Consider the following 24,354-nt stretch of genomic DNA (forward strand, 5'->3'; position numbering starts at 1 on the left):
CCTGTAATGTTTGTCTGCTCTTGAATGGGATTGTGCAGAACATTTTAATTTCCCCTTGAGGATTAATAAAGTATTTCTGATTCTGATTCTGATTTAAAATACATTTTCTGACTAGTGACGTCATCCAGCCCCCTCACCTAAACACGATCATCCCAAACTTGGAAACTTGGAAGACGTTTCGCCCCTCATCTGAGTAGGCTTCATCAGTTCATGCTCATAGATTTAGATTGGTCAGTTTTAATCCAGCGGCTGGTGCCAAAACCCCAAATATTTATACTCCAAAACCAGTAGGGTGGGCAAGGATGGTTTCACCCTATCGTGGTGAGAAAAACAACTGTTTTAATGCAAACTAACAACCCTAACTGTCAAAGCCAACGACAGTCGTTGAAGTGTAAATTCCCCTCGTTAGCATTGAGGTATTGTTTGGCCGAAACCATCCTTGCCCAGGCACATCCTTCTGGTTTATGGGGTATAAATATTTGGGGTTTTGGCACCAGCCGCTGGACTAGATCTGACCATTGGAAGTTTATGATTACGTACTGATGAAACCTACTCGGATGAGCGGTGAAACCTCTTCCAAGTCGATTGAATGCCCTGAGATGACACGTTTGGGGAGATAGTGACAAGGTGGGGGGGGGCTGGATGACATCACTAGTCAGAAAATGTGTTCTAGATTCATTCAAAAACCGTCACGGCACAAACAAAACAATTTTACAGCACAAGCTTGTTTTTAGATAGTAAATCTAAATATTGATATTAGCTACAGTACGTAAAACATATCACATAGATCCAGAGCAAAAGAAATTGAAAAAATTCAAGCAAGACCTTACGCTTTGTGGACCGAAGTGAAGTTAGTGTCAAGTTGGATATTCAACAGATTGGACTCCAACCACACCGACTGTTTGGCGAAGCGTCCTCAGGATTAGAAGTTCAAAAGCAGCGACACGCAGATAGATGTTCACCTCCTTGATTCTAATATGGACTTTCAGCTCATTGTCGCCATCTGGTGATGGGTCCGGCAACACCGATGCATCGGCGCATGCGTCGAGCTCATAGAGCAAAACCCTGTGTCGGTGCGCGTACCGCTTTTAGAAAGTCACGTGACCGATCATGAGCTGTGTCGGTCACATGACCGATACGCGAGCTGTGTCGCACTGACGCCTCCTCTGTGCCCTGTGAGCGGGTCTTTTCTACAGCCGGAGAAATAAGAACTAAGAAGAGAAATCGTCTGAAATGTAATACGTTGGAAAAACTGTTTTTTTTTATAAAAATGTGTAAAAAAAATGAATAAAAAAATTCCCAGTCCACAGGCCTCCTCATTCACAACACGTTCTCTTAGATTTTATGAGATGCCGCGCCGGTGACCTTTGGGGTCGCCACAGTGGCCAATCAAGTATGGCCGCCACTTGTTTTTTTTATTTTTTTTTATTTTTTTTATAATGTCCTGCCCAGCTTCTCGGGCAAATCATATAGCAGACTTTACAAAAGAGAAGCGTAGGATACTTCTCTTGTTGCCTTACTTGTATTTTGACTTTATTAAATGTATTTATATAATCATTTGGTGCAGCCGGGCCGGAGCAGGAGGGGATAGAAAGAGAGAAAAAGGAAGACAGAGGGGGACAATTGTGGGGACAAGAGGGGGATTAGACAGAGAGACAAAAACAACAACAGCAAACACAACAACAACAACAACAACAGAGCAACATCAGCAAATAGGACATGTACCAATATGATGGTAAAAGTAATAGCAAATAAGCAGTTAGCGAAAATAAAAAAATTATACAGAAATGACAATGAGCATTATTACACTAAAAATGGAGCAATATGAATACCAATAGAAATAGTGCTATTGATAATAAACAATACTTATGGCCGCCACTTGTAATAGCTTTTGTCTCTAACATTTGAACCAGATGAGCTACAAATATAAACTTGGTGTCTATTTCATGTGTTTTGACAATTAGAAATGTGTTGGTATGCTCGTTTTTATTTTTGGGTGTGTCTAGACCCCTAATTTGCATATTTCCAAGTGGCGTTTTGCTATTTTGAAGACATTGGACGTAACTTGGGCATTGTTATGAGTAAAACCTGGTGCTACATGCATGATTGGGGCGGGGAGGTCGGCTGTGGTTGTGACATTTTGAAGGCATTGGTTTCGCTTAAAGGGCAACTACTTTTTATTTTTTTGGGGGCGGGTGGGGTTGTTGTTGTTTTTTTATGTTTTTTTTATTTTAAACAACATAAAAAACACAAGATACACTTTCCATTAGTGCATCCAGGCCCGGCCCTAACCAATCTGGCGCCTTAGGCAAGATTTTAGGTGGCGCCCCCCCCCCCCACATCGGCAGTGAAGTGTATATATATATATATATTTTTTTTTTTTTCTATTTATTTTTATTTTTATTTATCTCCTTCATTGATGTGCATCTTTGATAGACAATTATAACACAATTATTCAGTTACACCGTTACACACCAATGCCTGAGAAGGAGCAGGATGAAGAAAAATCTTATATTTTCCTGCCCCTTCAACATAATACATAGTCTTACTTAATGATATGTGAACCAACAATTACATCCAAATATAACGAAAACTATATACTCACAAGAAACCGAATAGCTTTGTCTTTGACCTTTTTTTTTACTTAAAGAAAGCAAATTAAAAATCAGAATAGTTAACAAGATAAAAAAAAAATATGGATAAATAAATGAATACAAAAAATAAAAAATGAATATATGAAATACAATATTTTTTACATACATAAACACAAAATAAAACGTGTCAACAAGTTGCATAAAATAAATTAAAAATACAATATAAATAAGGCACTGCACAAAACAAGATATTAAACCAGTATGACTTTAACAACTATATTACAAAAAAAGGGGATCCTACAGAGTTCTCTATTTGTGCTTTTTAATATTGCATGAACTAGAATGACTTACAAATTACTGCACACCAGGGAGTACTGTAATTACCTAACGTTACATTATTATTTTCCATAACAATTTAGCCCCCTCCACAATATTAACCCGACGTTAAAACAGAACTAGCTATTTATTGATTAGCAATTGCCGAATCATGTAACATTAGCTTAATGCTAAAAAGCCAGGTTACTATCACATTCTGTAACAGACAAATAATTTCATGTAGGCTAACGTTACCTACCTGCTACCGCTGTCTTTTTCTCGTTTCTCCTCTTCTTTTCTCTTTTTTCTTCCCTGGGCACCTGACAGTTTTGGCCGTTTTGACATCTTGTGTTGATTTTTTGATGTGGTGACGTCCAAAAAGAGTCATGATACGGGAAGGGAGGGGGCGCACCGGGCCGGGGGGCGTAATGTTGTAACAAATAATATTTCTATTAAATAGGCTTTACTTTGCATTTTAATTAACGTGGGATTATTTTATGTATTTAGAAATAAGAGAATACAGCATGGGTGTCAAATTTGGCCCGCCGTGTAATTTCCCTTGGCCCTTGAGGTGATATCAAATTAACACTAAAGCTGACCCGCCGATTATATATTGCGGCTGTGCCGCGGTAACACCGCACTCACCGCTAATTCCAATACTTGCCAACCCTCCCGGGAGTCTTCCATACATATTTCGGGAGAACATCTGCACCGTAACACAACATAAACACAACAGAACAAATACCCAGAACCCTTTGCAGCACTAACTCTTCCGGGACGCTACAAGGTGTGTGTGTGGGGGGGGCGGGGTTTGGTGGTAGCGGGGGTGTATTTTGTAGCGTCCCGGAAGAGTTAGTGCTGCAAAGGATTCTGGGTATTTGTTCTGTTGTGTTTATGTTGTGTTATGTTTTGCTTGTTCTGTTGTGTTTATATTGTGTTACCGTGTGGATGTTCTGCCGAAATGTGTTTGTCATTCTTGTTTGGTGTGGCTTCACATAGTGGCGCATATTTCTAACACATACCTGCCAACCCTCCCGTTTTTAGCGGGAGACTCCCGGTATTCAGCGCCCCTCCCGATAACCTCCCGGCAGAGATTTTCTCCCGACAAACTCCCGGTATTCAGTCATCAACAATTGTATCATCAGAGAAATGGACATTGAAACAGCAAGTAGCGGACACAGAGAGAGAGAGAGAGAGATCAGAAAGCATAATAAAAAGTATGTACATTTGATTATTTACCTTTGATTATTGACCGTCCGGTGCAAGTTGTCGCTCCAATGCGTGTCCGAGGGTCGACTCCCGAATGCGACTCAATGGAGTAACCCCGAGGCGCACTTGACTCAATGCGGCCGCCCCCTCCTTCTTGGCCCCGCCCCTCGCCGCTGCATCCGGCCGCGCGAAAGCCCCGCCCCCTTGGTCCGCAGTGAGTGAGACGCCATGGAGGATCCTGCAGCGACGGAAGGATGGCGGGAAGATGGCGGCAAGGCGCAGTGGAAGTCGCTGCTCAAACACTCGTGCCTGCTGTGCTGGACCACGTCCAAGGAGGCGGACGTGGCGGAGCGCGACGAGCGCGTCGTCAGCAAGGCGGCGGAGATCACAGTAAGAAGACCCAGGCACCTTGCGCTGGTGTGTGCGTGTGCGTGTGCGCGTGCGTGTCGTCATCACATCACGTCACGTCATGTCATCGATACACAACGTTCGTTTTCATATCATTTGTCTCCCACAATGCTCTTTGGCATGACGTCATCACTCGCCAAAAGAAATTGTGTTCTTGTGCCGGTGACGTAGAGGGGAAGTGGAGGAGGGGATGTCACGTGACTCGACACCCCGCCCCCTCCCGTGTTGCCTTTTTTATTTTTTCACTTTAATCGCTCTCACAAAAATGATAAATGATTACATTATAATTATTATTATATTCAGAAATATTTATATTATATACATATATATATATATATCTGCATGATTATTTTGTATTATATTACATATTGTTAGTAATATATATATGAAATCATGTCATTAATAATTGTTTTTATAATTTATATATTATATAATTAATTTGCATTATACAATATAATATTTCAAATATTAAATAGTATATTCCCTTATTATATAAATATATTTACATGTGTTTATTGTATTATATACTTATTATTATATATTTTATTTTATATTGGTAATAATATATTATATATGAAATAACATTGATAATAATATAATCATAATAGTAATAATTGTTGCTATTTATCTATTATTATGTTATGTATCATATGTATATCACTTTATTATTACTGACAGTATTAATCTAAAAACTGATAGTATGGAGCCGATACTGTTACTTTCGATCCGATAAAATAGTGTTGATCCGTTACTAATAATGTCGATCCGATACTGATAGTGTTGATCCGTTACTGATAGCGTCAATCCGATACTGAGAGTGCCGATCCGTTACTGATAGTATCGATCTAAAAAACTGATAGTATCAATCTGATACTGATAGTGTCGATCCATTACTGATAGTATCAATCTAAAAAACTGATAGTATCGATCTGATACTGATAGTGTCAATCCATTACTGATAGTGTCGATCTAAAAACTGATCATTTTGATCCGATACTGAAAGTGTCGATCCGTTACTGATAGTATCGATCTAAAAAACTGATAGTATTGATCTGATACTGATAGTGTCGATCTAAAAACTGATAGTATCGATCTGATACTAATAGTGTCGATCTAAAAACTGATAGTATCGATCTGATACTAATAGTGTCGATCCATTACTGATAGTGTCGATCTAAAAACTGATAATATCGATTTGATACTGATAGTGTCCATCCGTTACTGATGTTATCCATCTAAAAACTGATAGTATAGATCCGATACTGATAGCATCGATCCATTACTGATAGTATAGATCCGATACTGATAGTGTCAATCCGATACTGAAAGTGTCGATCCGTTACTGATAATATCGATCTAAAAAACTGATAGTATTGATCTAATACTGATAGTGTCGATCTAAAAACTGATAGTATCGATCTGATACTGATAGTGTCGATCCATTACTGATAGTGTCGATCTAAAAACTGATCATTTTGATCCGATACTGATAGTGTTGATCCGTTACTGATAGTATGGATCCGATACTGATAGTGTCAACGCGATACTGAAAGTGTCGATCCGTTACTGATAGTATCGATCTAAAAAACTGATAGTATTGATCTGATACTGATAGTGCCGATCTAAAAACTGATAATATCGATTTGATACTGATAGTGTCCATCCGTTACTGATGGTATCCATCTAAAAACTGATAGTATAGATCCGATACTGATAGCATTGATCCGTTACTGATAGTATAGATCCGATACTGATAGTGTCAATCCGATACTGAAAGTGTCGATCCGTTACTGATAGTATCGATCTAAAAAACTGATAGTGTTGATCTGATACTGATAGTGTCAATCTAAAAACTGATAATATCGATTTGATACTGATAGTGTCCATCCGTTACTGATGGTATCCATCTAAAAACTGATAGTATAGATCCGATACTGATAGCATCGATCCATTGCTGATAGTATAGATCCGATACTGATAGTGTCAATCCGATACTGAAAGTGTCGATCCGTTACTGATAGTATCGATCTAAAAAACTGATAGTATTGATCTGATACTGATAGTGTCGATCTAAAAACTGATAGTATCGATCTGATACGGATAGTGTCGATCCATTACTGATAGTGTCGATCTAAAAACTGGTCATTTTGATCCGATGCTGATAGTGTTGATCCGTTACTGATAGTATGGATCCGATACTGATAGTGTCAATCCGATACTGAAAGTGTCGATCCGTTACTGATAGTATCGATCTAAAAAACTGATAGTATTGATCTGATACTGATAGTGTTGATCTAAAAACTGATAATATCGATTTGATACTGATAGTGTCCATCCGTTACTGATGTTATCCATCTAAAAACTGATAGTATAGATCCGATACTGATAGCATCGATCCATTACTGATAGTATAGATCCGATACTGATAGTGTCAATCCGATACTGAAAGTGTCGATCCGTTACTGATAGTATCGATCTAAAAAACTGATAGTATTGATCTGATACTGATAGTGTCAATCTAAAAACTGATAATATCGATTTGATACTGATAGTGTCCATCCGTTACTGATGTTATCCATCTAAAAACTGATAGTATAGATCCGATACTGATAGCATCGATCCATTACTGATAGTATAGATCCGATACTGATAGTGTCAATCCGATACTGAAAGTGTCGATCCGTTACTGATAATATCGATCTAAAAAACTGATGGTATTGATCTGATACTGATAGTGTCGATCTAAAAACTGATAGTATCGATCTGATACTGATAGTGTCGATCCATTACTGATAGTGTCGATCTAAAAACTGATCATTTTGATCCGATACTGATAGTGTTGATCCGTTACTGATAGCGTCAATCCGATACTGAGAGTGTCGATCCGTTACTGATAGTATCAATCTAAAAAACTGATAGTATCGATCTGATACTGATAGTGTCAATCCATTACTGATAGTGTCGATCCAAAAACTGATCATTTTGATCCGATACTGAAAGTGTCGATCCGTTACTGATAGTATCGATCTAAAAAACTGATAGTATTGATCTGATACTGATAGTGTCGATCTAAAAACTGATAGTATCGATCTGATACTAATAGTGTCGATCCATTACTGATAGTGTCGATCTAAAAACTGATAATATCGATTTGATACTGATAGTGTCCATCCGTTACTGATGTTATCCATCTAAAAACTGATAGTATAGATCCGATACTGATAGCATCGATCCATTACTGATAGTATAGATCCGATACTGATAGTGTCAATCAGATACTGAAAGTGTCGATCCGTTACTGATAGTATCGATCTAAAAAACTGATAGTATTGATCTGATACTGATAGTGTCGATCTAAAAACTGATAGTATCGATCTGATACTGATAGTATCGATCCATTACTGATAGTGTCGATCTAAAAACTGGTCATTTTGATCCGATACTGATAGTGTTGATCCGTTACTGATAGTATGGATCCGATACTGATAGTGTCAATCCGATACTGAAAGTGTCGATCCGTTACTGATAGTATCGATCTAAAAAACTGATAGTATTGATCTGATACTGATAGTGTTGATCTAAAAACTGATAATATCGATTTGATACTGATAGTGTCCATCCGTTACTGATGTTATCCATCTAAAAACTGATAGTATAGATCCGATACTGATTGCATCGATCCGTTACTGATAGTATAGATCCGATACTGATAGTGTCAATCCGATACTGAAAGTGTCGATCCGTTACTGATAGTATCGATCTAAAAAACTGATAGTATTGATCTGATACTGATAATGTCGATCTAAAAACTGATAGTATCGATCTGATACTGATAGTGTTGATCCATTACTGATAGTGTCGATCTAAAAACTGATCATTTTGATCCGATACTGATAGTGTTGATCCGTTACTAATAGTATGGATCCGATACTGATAGTGTCAATCCGATACTGAAAGTGTCGATCCGTTACTGATAGTATCGATCTAAAAAGCTGATAGTATTGATCTGATACTGATAGTGTCAATCTAAAAACTGATATCGATTTGATACTGATAGTGTCCATCCGTTACTGATGGTATCCATCTAAAAACTGATAGTATAGATCCGATACTGATAGCATCGATCCGTTACTGATAGTATAGATCCGATACTGATAGTGTTAATCCGATACTGAAAGTGTCGATCCGTTACTGATAGTATCGATCTAAAAAACTGATAGTATTGATCTGATACTGATAGTGTCGATCTAAAAACTGATAGTATCGATCTGATACTGATAGTGCCGATCCATTACTGATAGTGTCGATCTAAAAACTGATCATTTTGATCCGATACTGATAGTGTTGATACGTTACTGATAGTATGAATCCGATACTGATAGTGTCAATCCGATACTGAAAGTGTCGATCCGTTACTGATAGTATCGATCTAAAAAACATATAGTATTGATCTGATACTGATAGTGTCAATCTAAAAACTGATAATATCGATTTGATACTGATAGTGTCCATCCGTTACTGATGGTATCCATCTATAAACTGATAGTATAGATCCGATACTGATAGCATCGATCCATTACTGATAGTATAGATCCGATACTGATAGTGTCAATCCGATACTGAAAGTGTCGATCCGTTACTGATAGTATCGATCTAAAAAACTGATAGTATTGATCTGATACTGATAGTGTCGATCTAAAAACTGATAGTATCGATCTGATACTGATAGTGTCCATCCGTTACTGATGGTATCCATCTAAAAACTGATAGTATAGATCCGATACTGATAGCATCGATCCGTTACTGATAGTATAGATCCGATACTGATAGTGTCAATCCGATACTGAAAGTGTCGATCCGTTACTGATAGTATCGATCTAAAAAACGGATAGTATTGATCTGATACTGATAGTGTCGATCTAAAAACTGATAGTATCGATCTGATACTAATAGTGTCGATCCATTACTGATAGTGTCGATCTAAAAACTGATAATATCGATTTGATACTGATAGTGTCCATCCGTTACTGATGTTATCCATCTAAAAACTGATAGTATAGATCCGATACTGATAGCATCGATCCATTACTGATAGTATAGATCCGATACTGATAGTGTCAATCCGATACTGAAAGTGTCGATCCGTTACTGATAATATCGATCTAAAAAACTGATAGTATTGATCTGATACTGATAGTGTCGATCTAAAAACTGATAGTATCGATCTGATACTAATAGTGTCGATCCATTACTGATAGTGTCGATCTAAAAACTGATCATTTTGATCCGATACTGATAGTGTTGATCCGTTACTGATAGTATAGATCCGATACTGATAGTGTCAAGCCGATACTGAAAGTGTCGATCCGTTACTGATAGTATCGATCTAAAAAACTGATAGTATTGATCTGATACTGATAGTGTCGATCTAAAAACTGATAATATCGATTTGATACTGATAGTGTCCATCCGTTACTGATGGTATCCATCTAAAAACTGATAGTATGGATCCGATACTGATAGTGTCGATCCGTTACCGATAGTGTCGATGCAGTTATTGATAGTATCGAGATAAAAACTGATAGTGTCAATCCGTTACCGATAGTGTCGATCTGTTACTGATAGTGTCAATCTGATACTGATAGTGTCGATCTGTTACATGCTATAATTATAATGACCATATATTTTATTCTATAAAGAAGTCCATACTTGCTATAGTATTAATAATAATAATATTATGTTATCATTGTTGTTATATGGCTAAGCTAGCTATTAATATATTATATATGAAATAATATTGATAATAATATAATCATAATAGTAATAATTGTTGCTATTTATCTATTATTATGTTATGTATCATATGTATATCATTTTATTATTACTGACAGTATTGATCTAAAAACTGATAGTATGGATCCGATACTGTTAGTTTCGATCCGATAATGATAGTGTTGATCCGTTACTAATAGTGTCGATCTGATACTGATAGTGTTGATCCGTTACTGATAGCGTCAATCCGATACTGAGAGTGTCGATCCGTTACTGATAGTATCGATCTAAAAAACTGATAGTATAAATCTGATACTGATAGTGTCGATCCATTACTGATAGTATCAATCTAAAAAACTGATAGTATCGATCTGATACTGATAGTGTCAATCCATTACTGATAGTGTCGATCTAAAAACTGATAGTATTGATCTGATACTGATAGTGTCGATCTAAAAACGGATAGTATCGATCTGATACTAATAGTGTCGATCCATTACTGATAGTGTCGATCTAAAAACTGATAATATCGATTTGATACTGATAGTGTCCATCCGTTACTGATGGTATCCATCTAAAAACTGATAGTATACATCCGATACTGATAGCATCGATCCATTACTGATAGTATAGATCCGATACTGATAGTGTCAATCCGATACTGAAAGTGTTGATCCGTTACTGATAGTATCGATCTAAAAAACTGATAGTATTGATCTGATACTGATAGTGTCGATCTAAAAACTGATAGTATCGATCTGATACTAATAGTGTCGATCCATTACTGATAGTGTCGATCTAAAAACTGATCATTTTGATCCGATACTGATATTGTTGATCCGTTACTGATAGTATAGATCCGATACTGATAGTGTCAAGCCGATACTGAAAGTGTCGATCCGTTACTGATAGTACCGATCTAAAAAACTGATAGTATTGATCTGATACTGATAGTGTCGATCTAAAAACTGATAATATCGATTTGATACTGATAGTGTCCATCCGTTACTGATGGTATCCATCTAAAAACTGATAGTATAGATCCGATTCTGATAGTGTCGATCCGTTACCGATAGTGTCGATGCAGTTATTGATAGTATCGAGATAAAAACTGATAGTGTCAATCCGTTACCGATAGTGTCGAACTGTTACTGATAGTGTCAATCTGATACTGATAGTGTCGATCTGATACTAACAGTGTAAATCTGATACTGATAGTGTCAATCCGATACTGATAGTGTCGATCTGTTACATGCTATAATTATAATGACCGTATATTTTATTCTATAAAGAAGTCCATACTTGCTATAGTATTAATAATAATAATATTATATTATCATTGTTGTTATATGGCTAAGCTAGCTCATTTACAACGCCTATTTTAAGTGTATTTTTAATCAATTTAACCATTTTAATGATTTAATATTGTGTCAAATATTACAATTCAACTGTTATTTATTTAATGAATTTATTTATAAAAACTACCTTGCAAAACTTGAGCACTGAAATGACAGTAAGAAGTAGCAAAAGTGCTAACAATATGCTAACAAATGTCATTGTTTGACATGTATGTATGTATGTTATCTAATTCAATGTACAATTATACTACACTAAAAAGTACTAAGTTAGCATTGGCATTATATGTGGCAAACTCATTACTTCTACATTTAAACACTAATTAGCCGAGAAGCTAACTGGTTTTACAAAGCCTGTTTTCCCGCCATGCGTCCATATCTCGCTGCTGTGACGCCACACCCGCGTCTGAACGGAGTTTGCGCGTGCAGGAGCTGGAGAACGCCGTCGCCGTGGAGAACTTGGAGCTTCAGGAGCAGCAGTCGGACCGCCGGGAGTTGGAGGAAACTTTGCTGGAGTTGGAGAAGCACAAAGAAAAACTCAGCCAGCAAATCAAATCCATCCGACAGCTTTGTTATGAAGAGAGTCAGCAGGTGACAACTCTTTTTGACTTGGCTTGTATGCTAGCATGTATGCTACATGCATTCTAACATGTATGCTACATGCATGCTAACATATATGCTAGCATGTATGCTACATGCATGCTAGCATGTACGCTACATGCATGCTAACATCTATGCTACATGCATGATAGCATGTACGCTAGCATATATGCTCACAAAAAATGTTTGTATGCTGAGATGTATGCTACATGTTTGCAATAAAACAGTTTTGTATGCCAGAAATATGTGCTACATGTATGCTAGCACATACGCTACATGTATGCTAGCAAAACAGTCTGTATGCTAGCATGCATGCTACATGTATGATCGCAAAACAGTTTTGTATGCTACATGTATGCTAAGGCCTCGTCCCCCCCAAGCCCTCATTCCCACTAAGACCTTGTCCCCACCAAGACCTCACTCCCACTAAGACCTTGTCCCCACTAACACTTTGTCCCCAATAAGACCTTGTCCCCACTAACACTTTGTCCCCACTAACACTTTGTCCCCAATAAGACATTGTCCCCACTAACACTTTGTCCCCAATAAGACATTGTCCCACCAAGACAACACTGCCACTAAAACCTTGTCCCCAATAAGACCTTGTCCCCACCAAGACCTCACTCCCACTAAGACCTTGTCCCCAATAAGACCTTGTCCCCACCAAGACCTCACTCCCACTAAGACCTTGTCCCCACTAACACTTTGTCCCCAATAAGACATTGTCCCACCAAGACAACACTGCCACTAAAACATTGTCCCCAATAAGACCTTGTCCCCACCAAGACCTCACTCCCACTAAGACCTTGTCCCCACTAACACTTTGTCCCCAATAAGACATTGTCCCCACTAACACTTTGTCCCCAATAAGACATTGTCCCACCAAGACAACACTGCCACTAAAACATTGTCCCCAATAAGACCTTGTCCCCACCAAGACCTCACTCCCACTAAGACCTTGTCCCCAATAAGACCTTGTCCCTACCAAGACCTCACTCCCACTAAGACCTTGTCCCCACTAACACTTTGTCCCCAATAAGACCTTGTCTCCACCAAGACCTCACTCCCACTAAGACCTTGTCCCCACTAACACTTTGTCCCCAATAAGACCTTGTCCCCACTAACACTTTGTCCCCAATAAGACATTGTCCCCACTAAAACCTTGTCCCCAATAAGACCTTGTCCCCACCAAGACCTCACTCCCACTAAGACCTTGTCCCCAATAAGACCTTGTCCCCACCAAGACCTCACTCCCACTAAGACCTTGTCCCCACTAACACTTTGTCCCCAATAAGACCTTGTCCCCACCAAGACCTCACTCCCACTAAGACCTTGTCCCCACTAACACTTTGTCCCCAATAAGACATTGTCCCACCAAGACAACACTGCCACTAAAACCTTGTCCGCAATAAGACCTTGTCCCCACCAAGACCTCACTCCCACTAAGACCTTGTCCCCAATAAGACCTTGTCCCCACCAAGAACTGACTCCCACTAAGACCTTGTCCCCACTAACACTTTGTCCCCAATAAGACCTTGTCCCACCGAGACCTCACTCTAACTAAGATCTTGTCCCCAATAAGACCTTGTCCGAACAAAACCTCACTCCCACTAAGACCTTGTCCCCAATAAGACCTTGTCCCCAATAAGACATTGTCCCCACTAACACTTTGTCCCTATAAACACCTTGTCCCCACTAAGACCTTGTCCCCACTATCACCTTTTCCCTACTCACACCTTGTCCCTACAAACACCGTGTCCCCACCAAGCCCTCATTCCCACTAGGACCTTGTCCCCAATAAGACCTTGTCCCCAATAAGACCTCACTCCCACTAAGACTTTGTCCCCAATAAGACCTTGTCCCCACTATCACCTTGTCCCTATAAACACATTGTCTCCACCCAAGCCCTCATTCCCACTAAGACCTTGTCCCCAAATAAGACCTTGTCCCCACCAAGACCTCACTCTCACTAACACCTTGTCCCCAATAAGACCTTGTCCCCACCAAGACCTCACCCCCACTAAAACCTTGTCCCCAATAAGACCTTGTCCCCACCAAGACCTCACTCCCATTAAAACCTTGTCCCCAATAAGACATTGTCCCACCAAGACAACACTGCCACTAAAACCTTGTCCCCAATAAGACCTTGTCCCCACCAAGACCTCACTCCCACTAAGACCTTGTCCCCAATAAGACCTTGTCCCCACCAAGACCTCACCCCCACTAAAACCTTGTCCCCAATAAGACCTTGTCCCCACCAAGACCTCACTCCCACTAAAACCTTGTCCCCAATAAGACCTTGTCCCCACCAAGACCTCACTCCCACTAAGACCTTGTCCCCAATAAGACCTTGTCCCCACCAAGACCTCACTCCCACTAAGACCTTGTCCCCACTAACACTTTGTCCCCAATAAGACCTTGTCCCACCGAGACCTTACTTTAACTAAGATCTTGTCCCTAATAAGACCTTGTCCCACCAAGACCTCACTCCCACTAAGACCTTGTCCCCAATAAGACCTTGTCCCCACTAACACTTTGTCCCTATAAACACCTTGTCCCTACTAAGACCTTGTCCCCACTATCACCTTGTCCCTATAAACACCTTGTCCCCCCCAAGCCCTCATTCCCACTAAGACCTTGTCCCCAAATAAGACCTTGTCCCCACCAAGACCTCACTCTCACTAACACCTTGTCCCCAATAAGACCTTGTCCCCACCAAGACCTCACCCCCACTAAAACCTTGTCCCCAATAAGACCTTGTCCCCACCAAGACCTCACTCCCATTAAAACCTTGTCCCCAATAAGACATTGTCCCACCAAGACAACACTGCCACTAAAACCTTGTCCCCAATAAGACCTTGTCCCCACCAAGACCTCACTCCCACTAAGACCTTGTCCCCAATAAGACCTTGTCCCCACCAAGACCTCACTCCCACTAAGACCTTGTCCCCAATAAGACCTTGTCCCCACCAAGACCTCACTCCCACTAAGACCTTGGCCCCACTAACACTTTGTCCTCAATAAGACCTTGTCCCCACCAAGACCTCACTCCCACTAAGACCTTGTCCCCACTAACACTTTGTCCCCAATAAGACATTGTCCCACCAAGACAACACTGCCACTAAAACCTTGTCCCCAAAAAGATCTTGTCCCCACCAAGACCTCACTCCCACTAAGACCTTGTCCCCAATAAGACCTTGTCCCCACCAAGACCTCACTCCCACTAAGACCTTGTCCCCACTAACACTTTGTCCCCAATAAGACCTTGTCCCACCGAAACCTCACTCTAACTAAGATCTTGTCCCCAATAAGACCTTGTCCCACCAAGACCTCACTCCCACTAAGACCTTGTCCCCAATAAGACCTTGTCCCCACTAACACTTTGTCCCTATAAACACCTTGTCCCCACTAAGACCTTGTCCCCACTATCACCTTTTCCCTACTCACACCTTGTCCCTACAAACACCGTGTCCCCACCAAGCCCTCATTCCCACTAGGACCTCGTCCCCAATAAGACCTTGTCCCCAATAAGACCTCACTCCCACTAACACCTTGTCCCCAATAAGACCTTGTCCCCCCCAAGCTCTCATTCCCACTAAGACCTTGTCCCCAAATAAGACCTTGTCCCCACCAAGACCTCACTCCCACTAACACCTTGTCCCCAATAAGACCTTGTCCCCACCAAGACCTCACCCCCACTAAAACCTTGTCCCCAATAAGACCTTGTCCCCACCAAGACCTTACTCCCACCAAGACCTTGTCCCCAATAAGACCTTGTCCCCACCAATACTTCACTCCCACTAAGACCTTTTACTCAATAAGACCTTGTCCTCACCAAGACCTCACTCCCACTAAGACTTGTCCCTAATAAGACCTTGTCCCCACCAAGACCTCACTCCCACTAAGACCTTGTCCTCAATAAGACCTTGTCCCCACCAAGACCTTACTCCCACCAAGACCTTGTCCCCAATAAAAACGTGTCCCCACCAAGACCTCACTCCCATTAAGACTTTGTCCCCAATAAGACCATGTCCCCACCAAGACCTTACTCCCACTAAAACCTCGTCCCCAATAAGACCTCACTCCCACCAAGACCTCACTCCCCAATAAGACCTTGTCCCCACCAAGACCTCACTCCCCAATAAGACCTTGTCCCCACCAAGACCTTGTCCCCACTATCACCTTGTCCCTACAAACACCTTGTCCCCACCTAGCCCTCATTCCCACTAAGACCTTGTCCCCAATAAGACCTTGTCCCCACCAAGACCTCACTCCCACTAAGAGCTTGTCCTCAATAAGACCTTGTCTTCAATAAGACCTTGTCCCCACCAAGACCTCACTCCCACTAAGAACTTGTCCCCACCAAGACCTCCCTTCCATTAAGACCTTGTCCCGAATAGGATTTTATCCCCACTAACACCTTGTCCCTATGTACACCTTGTCCCTACATACACCTTGTCCCTAATAAGACCATGTCCCCACCAAGACCTTACTCCCACTAAAACCTTGTCCCCAATAAGACCTCGACCCCACTAACACCTCGTACCCACCAAGACCTCGTCCCCACTAACACCTCGTACCCACTAACACCTCGTACCCACCAAGACCTCGTCCCCACTAACACCTCGTACCCACTAACACCTCGTACCCACCAAGATCTCGTCCCCACTAACACCTCGTACCCACCAACACCTTGTACCCACCAAGACCTCGTCCCCACCCAAACCGGTATTATTAGTTGGATCCAAGATCTACAGGGTGGGTAAAGGTCCTGTGTCCCTCCAGATCTTGTCCCTGCAGGCGGAGGAGGTGAGCCGGGAGAGTCAGGTGGAGGAGTACCAGCGAGAACTGGCCATAGCGAGGTGGCGTCTGCGGAAACTGAAGGAGCAGGTGAAAGGAGCCAAGAAGAGGACTGAGGAGGCCGGGGACAGGTCCAGTCCTCTGCAGGACTCCATCAGACAGTCCTACCAGGAAATCCTGCAGGTGCGGCTCAAACACGTCAACACAAGCGGTTGTCCACACCATTAAAACCCAAACCAACTAGCGCTTCACCTGTTAGCATCCTAATGTTAGCATTTTAACGTTTTATGTTAGCATTTTAGCTAATTTTGTACTTTTTATGTTAGCATTTTAGCATTTTATGTTAGCATTTTAGCTAATTTTGTACTTTTTATGTTAGCATTTTAGCATTTCATGTTAGCATTTTAGTTAATGTTGTACTTTTGAACCTAATTATCATAGATTCTATTACTTGAAACCATATTCAAAGTGTGCTAGCTCTTTTCTAGTTAGCATGCTAAAGTTAGCATTTTAATGTTTTATGTTAGCATTTTAGTTAATTTTGTACTTTTTAACCTAATTATCATGGATTCTATTACTTGACACCATCTTCAAAGTGTGCTATCTATTTACTAGTTAGCATGCTAATGTTAGCATTTTAACATTTTATGTTAGCATTTTAGCTAATGTTGTACTTTTTATGTTAGCATTTTAGTTAATGTTGTACTTTTGAACCTAATTATCATAGATTATATTACTCGAAACCATATTCAAAGTGTGCTAGCTCTTTTCTAGTTAGCATGCTAATGTTAGCATTTTAATGTTTTATGTTAGCATTTTATTTAATTTTGTACTTTTTAACCTAATTATCATGGATTCTATTACATGACACCATCTTCAAAGTGTGCTATCTCTTTACTAGTTAGCATGCTAATGTTAGCATTTTAGCTAATTTTGTACTTTTTATGTTAGCATTTTAGCATTTTATGTTAGCATTTTAGCATTTTATGTTAGCATTTTAGTTAATGTTGTACTTTTTAACCTAATTATCATGGATTCTATTACTTGACGCCATTTTCAAAGTGTGCTAGCTCTTTACTACTTAGCATGCTAATGTTAGCATTGTAACGTTTTATGTTAGCATTTTAGTTAATTTTTTACTTTTTAACCTAATTATCATGGATTCTATTACTTGACGCCATCTTCAAAGTGTACTAGCTCTTTACTACTTAGCATGTTAATGTTAGCATTTTAACGTTTTATGTTAGCATTTTAGTTAATTTTGTACTTTTTAACCTAATTATCATGCATTCTACTACTTGACGCCATCTTCAAAGTGTGCTGGCGCTTTACTAGTTAGCATGCTAAGGTTAGCTTTTTAACGTTTTATGTTAGCATTTTGGTTGATGTTGTACTTTTTAACCTAATTATCATGGATTCTTACTGCACACCATCTTCAAAGTATGCTAGCTCTTTACTAGTTAGCATGCTAAGGTTAGCTTTCTAACCTTTTATGCTAGCATTTTAGCTAATTTTGTACTTTTTATCCTAATAATCTTAGTGCCATCCTAGAAGTATGCTAGCTCTTCACCTGTTTGCATGCTATCGTCAGCATTCTACTATTGTATGCTAGCATTTCAGCAAGTTTTGTACTTTTTAACTGAATAATTACGGATTCCGTTACTTGAAGCCATTTTTCGAAATTTGCTAGCATTTCACCTGTTAGCATGCTAATATTAGTGTTCTAACATTTTATGTTAACCTTGCACTTTTAATGTTTGCATTTTAACATTTTATGGTAGCATTTTAGCTAATTTTGTACTTTTTGACCTAATAATCATGGATTCCGTTATTAGGTGCCATTTGGAAGAATGCTAGCTCTTCACCTGTTAGCATGCTACGGTTAGCATTCCGACGTTTTATCCTAGCATTTTAGCTAATGTTCTACTTTTTGACCTAGCAATAATGGATTTCGTTACTAGGTGCCATCTTAGAAGTATGCTAGCTCCTTACCTGTTACTACCACTGTTAGCATTTTAACATTATCTACTAGCATTTTAGCAAATATACTTTTTAACTCAACAATCATGGATTCCATTACTTGGCGCCGTATTAGAAGTAAGCTAGCTCTTCACCTTTTAGCATGCTACTGTTAGCATTCTAAGTTTCTATGCTAGCATTTTAGCTAATTTTGTACTTTATACCCTAATAATCATGGATTTTGTTACTTGATGCCATCTTAGAAATATGCTAACTCTTTATTTAGTCTTGTCAATAATTCATAAAGTTAAGATAATGAAGCAGTATGTTGAATGATGCAGACACGTTTGTTACTGGATAGGTTCTACTTTGTATGTGTAAGTAATGTACAACTATAATTATTTACTTAAATCTTTGACCAAGTTTTATATTTTAAGTGTTTATAATATCGTGTTAGCATAGAAGTTAGCCACCGATTAGCGCGTGAGCCAGTTTTCTGCTAACTAAATGATGTTTTCCACGCAGGAGGAGAACACTCTGTGTTCTCTGTCAGGCGGCGCCGTCACCCCAGAGAGCCAATTAGACGGCTCCACATCACCTGCCGACACCACTGAGGACGAACCACTTCCTATGAGACCGTGGGGGCGGAGCCAATCGCTGCCTGCGTACGCCGACCTCATAATGGTAAAACCACTCTCACGTATATTAATATACTCTGTTAGGATGTAACAGTTATTTATATTTTAATTTCTATTTCTAGTTGTGTTTTCTATTTTTATTTTATTTTTAGTATTTTATTTTTTATTGTATTTAATGTAATACATATATAAATATATACGTTTTTTTATTCAAGAAAATACTATAAATATATACATATGCATAGATATATATATATATATATTTTTTTTTTTTTTTTTTTAATAACGTATTTTTATTAAATTAGAAACAACAAAAAATATATGTATATGTGTATATTTTAACATCATAATTTTTATTAAATTAGATACAATAAAGATGGAATATTAAAAAATAATTATATTATATACATATGTATAAAATATATTATAATATTTTTTTAATTGAATACCATTTTTCTATATATATATATATATATATATACACACATATATATATATATTATATATATATATATATATATATATATATATATATATATATATATATATATATATATATATATATATATATATATATATATATATATATATATATATATATATATATATATATATATATAATATATATTATATATATATATATATATATATATATATATATATATATATATATGTGCGTGTATATATATGTGTGTATATATATGTATATAAATGTGTATATATGTGTGTGTGTGTGTGTGTGTGTCCAGGTGGCCAACAGCGCCCCCTTCTGCAACAACCTGGCTGACACCAGGGAAGAAGTGGACAACAGTGGCAGCAGCTCCCCTAAGGTGATGTTCTTATCAATTATTATATTATTATTATTGACATATTGAAGGTTCACATGACTTCACAACAAATTAAAAACTGGGGTTAAAACTTTGCTTAGTTTGTGTTTCTACCATAAAAAATGGGACTTGTTCAACAAAAAAGGGTAAATAACATAAAATACTTTGTATCAAAAGCTAGATCTGTAGTTGATCTAGAGACGTAGGAGTTGGAATTAAAACCAAAAAATTAATAATGTGTGACTTACCTTTGAACACTTTTATGACAGGGTAATATTTAACAAAAAGGGCATAAAACATAAAAAATAAAAAATAATAATATCAACAGATAGATCTGAAGATGAACCACATGTTTAAGTATTGAAAGAAAAAGTAATTTATGAGTTATTTTAACCCTTTTATGAGTGGGACCCTTTTGGGTCCCTAAGAATTTTAGTGTGATTTTTTTAATTTTTTTAACTATAATGCTCAAAAAATAATGATTTAAAATCAATGTTGTTATAAATGATTGACCTATTGAAGGCTCCAATTACTTCACATCAAATATTACACTTATAATATTTTCAGTGGGAAAATATTGCATATTTTGTGTTTTCGCCATACAAAACAGGGTAATATTTAACAAAAAAAAGGTATAAAACATAGAAAAATGACTTTATATCAAAAGATAGATCTGAAGTTGAACTAGAGATTTACGTGTTGAAAGAAAAAAAAAAAGTAATTTATGAGTTATTTTAACCCTTTTATGAGTGGGACCCTTTTGGGTCCCTAAGAATTTTAGTGTGATTTTTTTTTTAAACTATCATTGCTCAAAAAATAATAATGATTCAAAATCCATGTTGTTAGGAATTATTGACATATTTAATATTCCACTATGAACATTTTCAGCGGGAAAATTTTGCATATTTTTTGTTTTCGCCATACAAAACAGGGTTTATTATTATTACTATTTTTATTTAAATGTATTATTATTATTTATTTATTTTATTATTATTTTTAATTTAACAAAAAATGGTATAAAACATAAAAATACTTGATATTGACAGATAGATCTGAAGTTGACGTAGATATTTAAGTGTTGGAAAAAAAAATTATGTATGAGTTATATTTAATGCTTTTATGAGTGGGACCCTTTTGGGTCCTTAAGAATTTTAGTGTGATTTTTTTTTTTTTTAAACTATCATTGCTAAAAAAAAAAATAATGATTCAAAATCAATGTTGTTATGAATTATTGACATATTTAATATTCTACTTTGAACATTTTCAGCGGGAAAATATTGCATATTTTGTGTTTTCGCCATACAAAACAGGGTAATATTTAACAAAAAAAGGTATAAAACATAGAAAAATTACTTTATAGCAACAGATAGATCTGAAGTTGAACTACAGATTTACGTGTTGAAACAAAACAAAAAAAAGTAATTTATGAGTTATTTTAACCCTTTTATGAGTGGGACACTTTTGGGTCCCTAAGAATTTTAGTGTGATTTATTTTTTTAAACTATCATTGCTCAAAAAATAATAATGATTCAAAATCCATGTTGTTAGGAATTATTGACATATTTAATATTCCACTTTGAACATTTTCAGCGGGAAAATTTTTCATATTTTTTGTTTTCGCCATACAAAACAGGGTTTTTTGTTGTTGTTTTTTTTTTAATGTATTATTATTATTTATTTATTTTATTATTATTTTAATTTAACAAAAAAAGGTATAAAACATAAAAAATACTTGATATTGACAGATAGAGCTGAAGTTGACGTAGATATTTAAGTGTTAGAAAAAAATGTTATTTATGAGTTATATTTAATGCTTTTATGAGTGGGACCCTTTTGGGTCCTTAAGAATTTTAGTGTGATTTTTTTTTTTTTTTAAACTATCATTGCTAAAAAAAAAATAATGATTCAAAATCAATGTTGTTACGAATTATTGACATATTTAATATTCTACTTTGAACATTTTCAGCGGGAAAATATTGCATATTTTGTGTTTTCGCCATACAAAACAGGGTAATATTTAACAAAAAAAAGGTATAAAACATAGAAAAATTACTTTATAGCAACAGATAGATCTGAAGTTGAACTAGAGATTTACGTGTTGAAAGAAAAAAAAATAATTAATTTATGAGTTATTTTAACCGTTTTATGAGTGGGGTCCCTAAGAATTTTAGTGTGATTTATTTTTTTAAACTATCATTGCTCAAAAAATAATAATGATTCAAAATCAATGTTGTTAGGAATTATTGACATATTTAATATTCCACTTTGAACATTTTCAGCGGGAAAATGTTGCATATTTTTTGTTTTCGCCATACAAAACAGGGTTTATTATTATTTTTTATTTTTTTTAAATGTATTATTATTATTTATTTATTTTATTATTATTTTTTATTTAACAAAAAAAGGTATAAAACATATAAAAATACTTGATATTGACAGATAGAGCTGAAGTTGACGTAGATATTTAAGTGTTGGGAAAAAAAATTATGTATGAGTTATATTTAATGCTTTTATGAGTGGGACCCTTTTGGGTCCTTGAGAATTTTAGTGTGATTTTTTTTTTTTTAAACTATCATTGCTAAAAAAAAAAAAAATGATTCAAAATCAATGTTGTTATGAATTATTGACATATTTAATATTCTACTTTGAACATTTTCAGCGGGAAAATATTGCATATTTTGTGTTTTCGCCATACAAAACAGGGTAATATTTAACAAAAAAAGGTATAAAACATAGAAAAATTACTTTATATCAACAGATAGATCTGAAGTTGAACTACAGATTTACGTGTTGAAACAAAACAAAAAAAGTAATTTATGAGTTATTTTAACCCTTTTATGAGTGGGACCCTTTTGGGTCCCTAAGAATTTTAGTGTGATTTATTTTTTTAAACTATCATTGCTCAAAAAATAATAATGATTCAAAATCAATGTTGTTAGGAATTATTGACATATTTAATATTCCACTTTGAACATTTTCAGCGGGAAAATTTTGCATATTTTTTGTTTTCGCCATACAAAACAGGGTTTTTTTTTTGTGGTTTTTTTTAATGTATTATTATTATTTATTTATTTTATTATTATTTTAATTTAACAAAAAAAGGTATAAAACATAAAAAAAATACTTGATATTGACAGATAGAGCTGAAGTTGACGTAGATATTTAAGTGTTGGAAAAATGTTTTATGTATGAGTTATATTTAATGCTTTTATGAGTGGGACCCTTTTGGGTCCTTAAGAATTTTAGTGTGATTTTTTTTTTTTAAAACTATCATTGCTAAAAAAAATAATGATGATTCAAAATCAATGTTGTTATGAATTATTGACATATTTAATATCCTATTTTGAACATTTTCAGCGGGAAAATATTGCATATTTTGTGTTTTCGCCATACAAAACAGGGTAATATTTAACAAAAAAAGGTATAAAACATAGAAACATTACTTTATATCAACAGATAGATCTGAAGTTGAACTACAGATTTACGTGTTGAAACAAAAAAAAAAAGGAATTTATGAGTTATTTTAACCCTTTTATGAGTGGGACCCTTTTGGGTCCCTAAGAATTTTAGTGTGATTTATTTTTTTAAACTATCATTGCTCAAAAAATAATAATGATTCAAAATCAATGTGTTAGGAATTATTGACATATTTAATATTCCACTTTGAACATTTTCAGCGGGAAAATTTTGCATATTTTTTGTTTTCGCCATACAAAACAGGGTTTTGTTTTTTTGTTTTTTTATAATGTATTATTATTATTTATTTATTTTATTATTATTTTAATTTAACAAAAAAAGGTATAAAACATAAAAAAATACTTGATATTGACAGATAGAGCTGAAGTTGACGTAGATATTTAAGTGTTGGAAAAATGTT

General features: G+C 36.6%; 2 protein-coding genes across 4 annotated transcripts in view; one reads left to right on the forward strand and one right to left on the reverse strand.

Annotated features, from left to right (window-relative positions):
- Positions 1–1,196, reverse strand: part of LOC133664775 (E3 ubiquitin-protein ligase TRIM47-like) — a 121,838-nt gene extending 120,642 nt beyond the window's left edge. Inside the window, exon 1 of the mRNA XM_062069676.1 lies at positions 831–1,196. The gene's annotated coding sequence lies outside the window, so the exon portion shown is untranslated. The remainder of the gene's footprint in view (positions 1–830) is intronic.
- Positions 1,197–4,336: 3,140 nt separating this feature from the next.
- Positions 4,337–24,354, forward strand: part of LOC133665347 (uncharacterized) — a 31,336-nt gene continuing 11,318 nt past the window's right edge. For 2 of the 3 annotated variants that reach the window (XM_062070622.1, XM_062070623.1), the window contains exons 1-5: positions 4,337–4,535; positions 12,083–12,244; positions 17,039–17,236; positions 19,538–19,696; positions 20,400–20,480. In XM_062070622.1, the coding sequence (XP_061926606.1) occupies positions 4,347–4,535; positions 12,083–12,244; positions 17,039–17,236; positions 19,538–19,696; positions 20,400–20,480 (789 nt within the window). In that variant the 5' untranslated portion in view covers positions 4,337–4,346. The remainder of the gene's footprint in view (positions 4,536–12,082; positions 12,245–17,038; positions 17,237–19,537; positions 19,697–20,399; positions 20,481–24,354) is intronic. The other variant, XM_062070624.1, reaches the window with a different exon arrangement.

The sequence above is a fragment of the Entelurus aequoreus genome, linkage group LG14 (assembly GCF_033978785.1).
Source record: "Entelurus aequoreus isolate RoL-2023_Sb linkage group LG14, RoL_Eaeq_v1.1, whole genome shotgun sequence".
Taxonomy (NCBI): Eukaryota; Metazoa; Chordata; class Actinopteri; order Syngnathiformes; family Syngnathidae; genus Entelurus; species Entelurus aequoreus.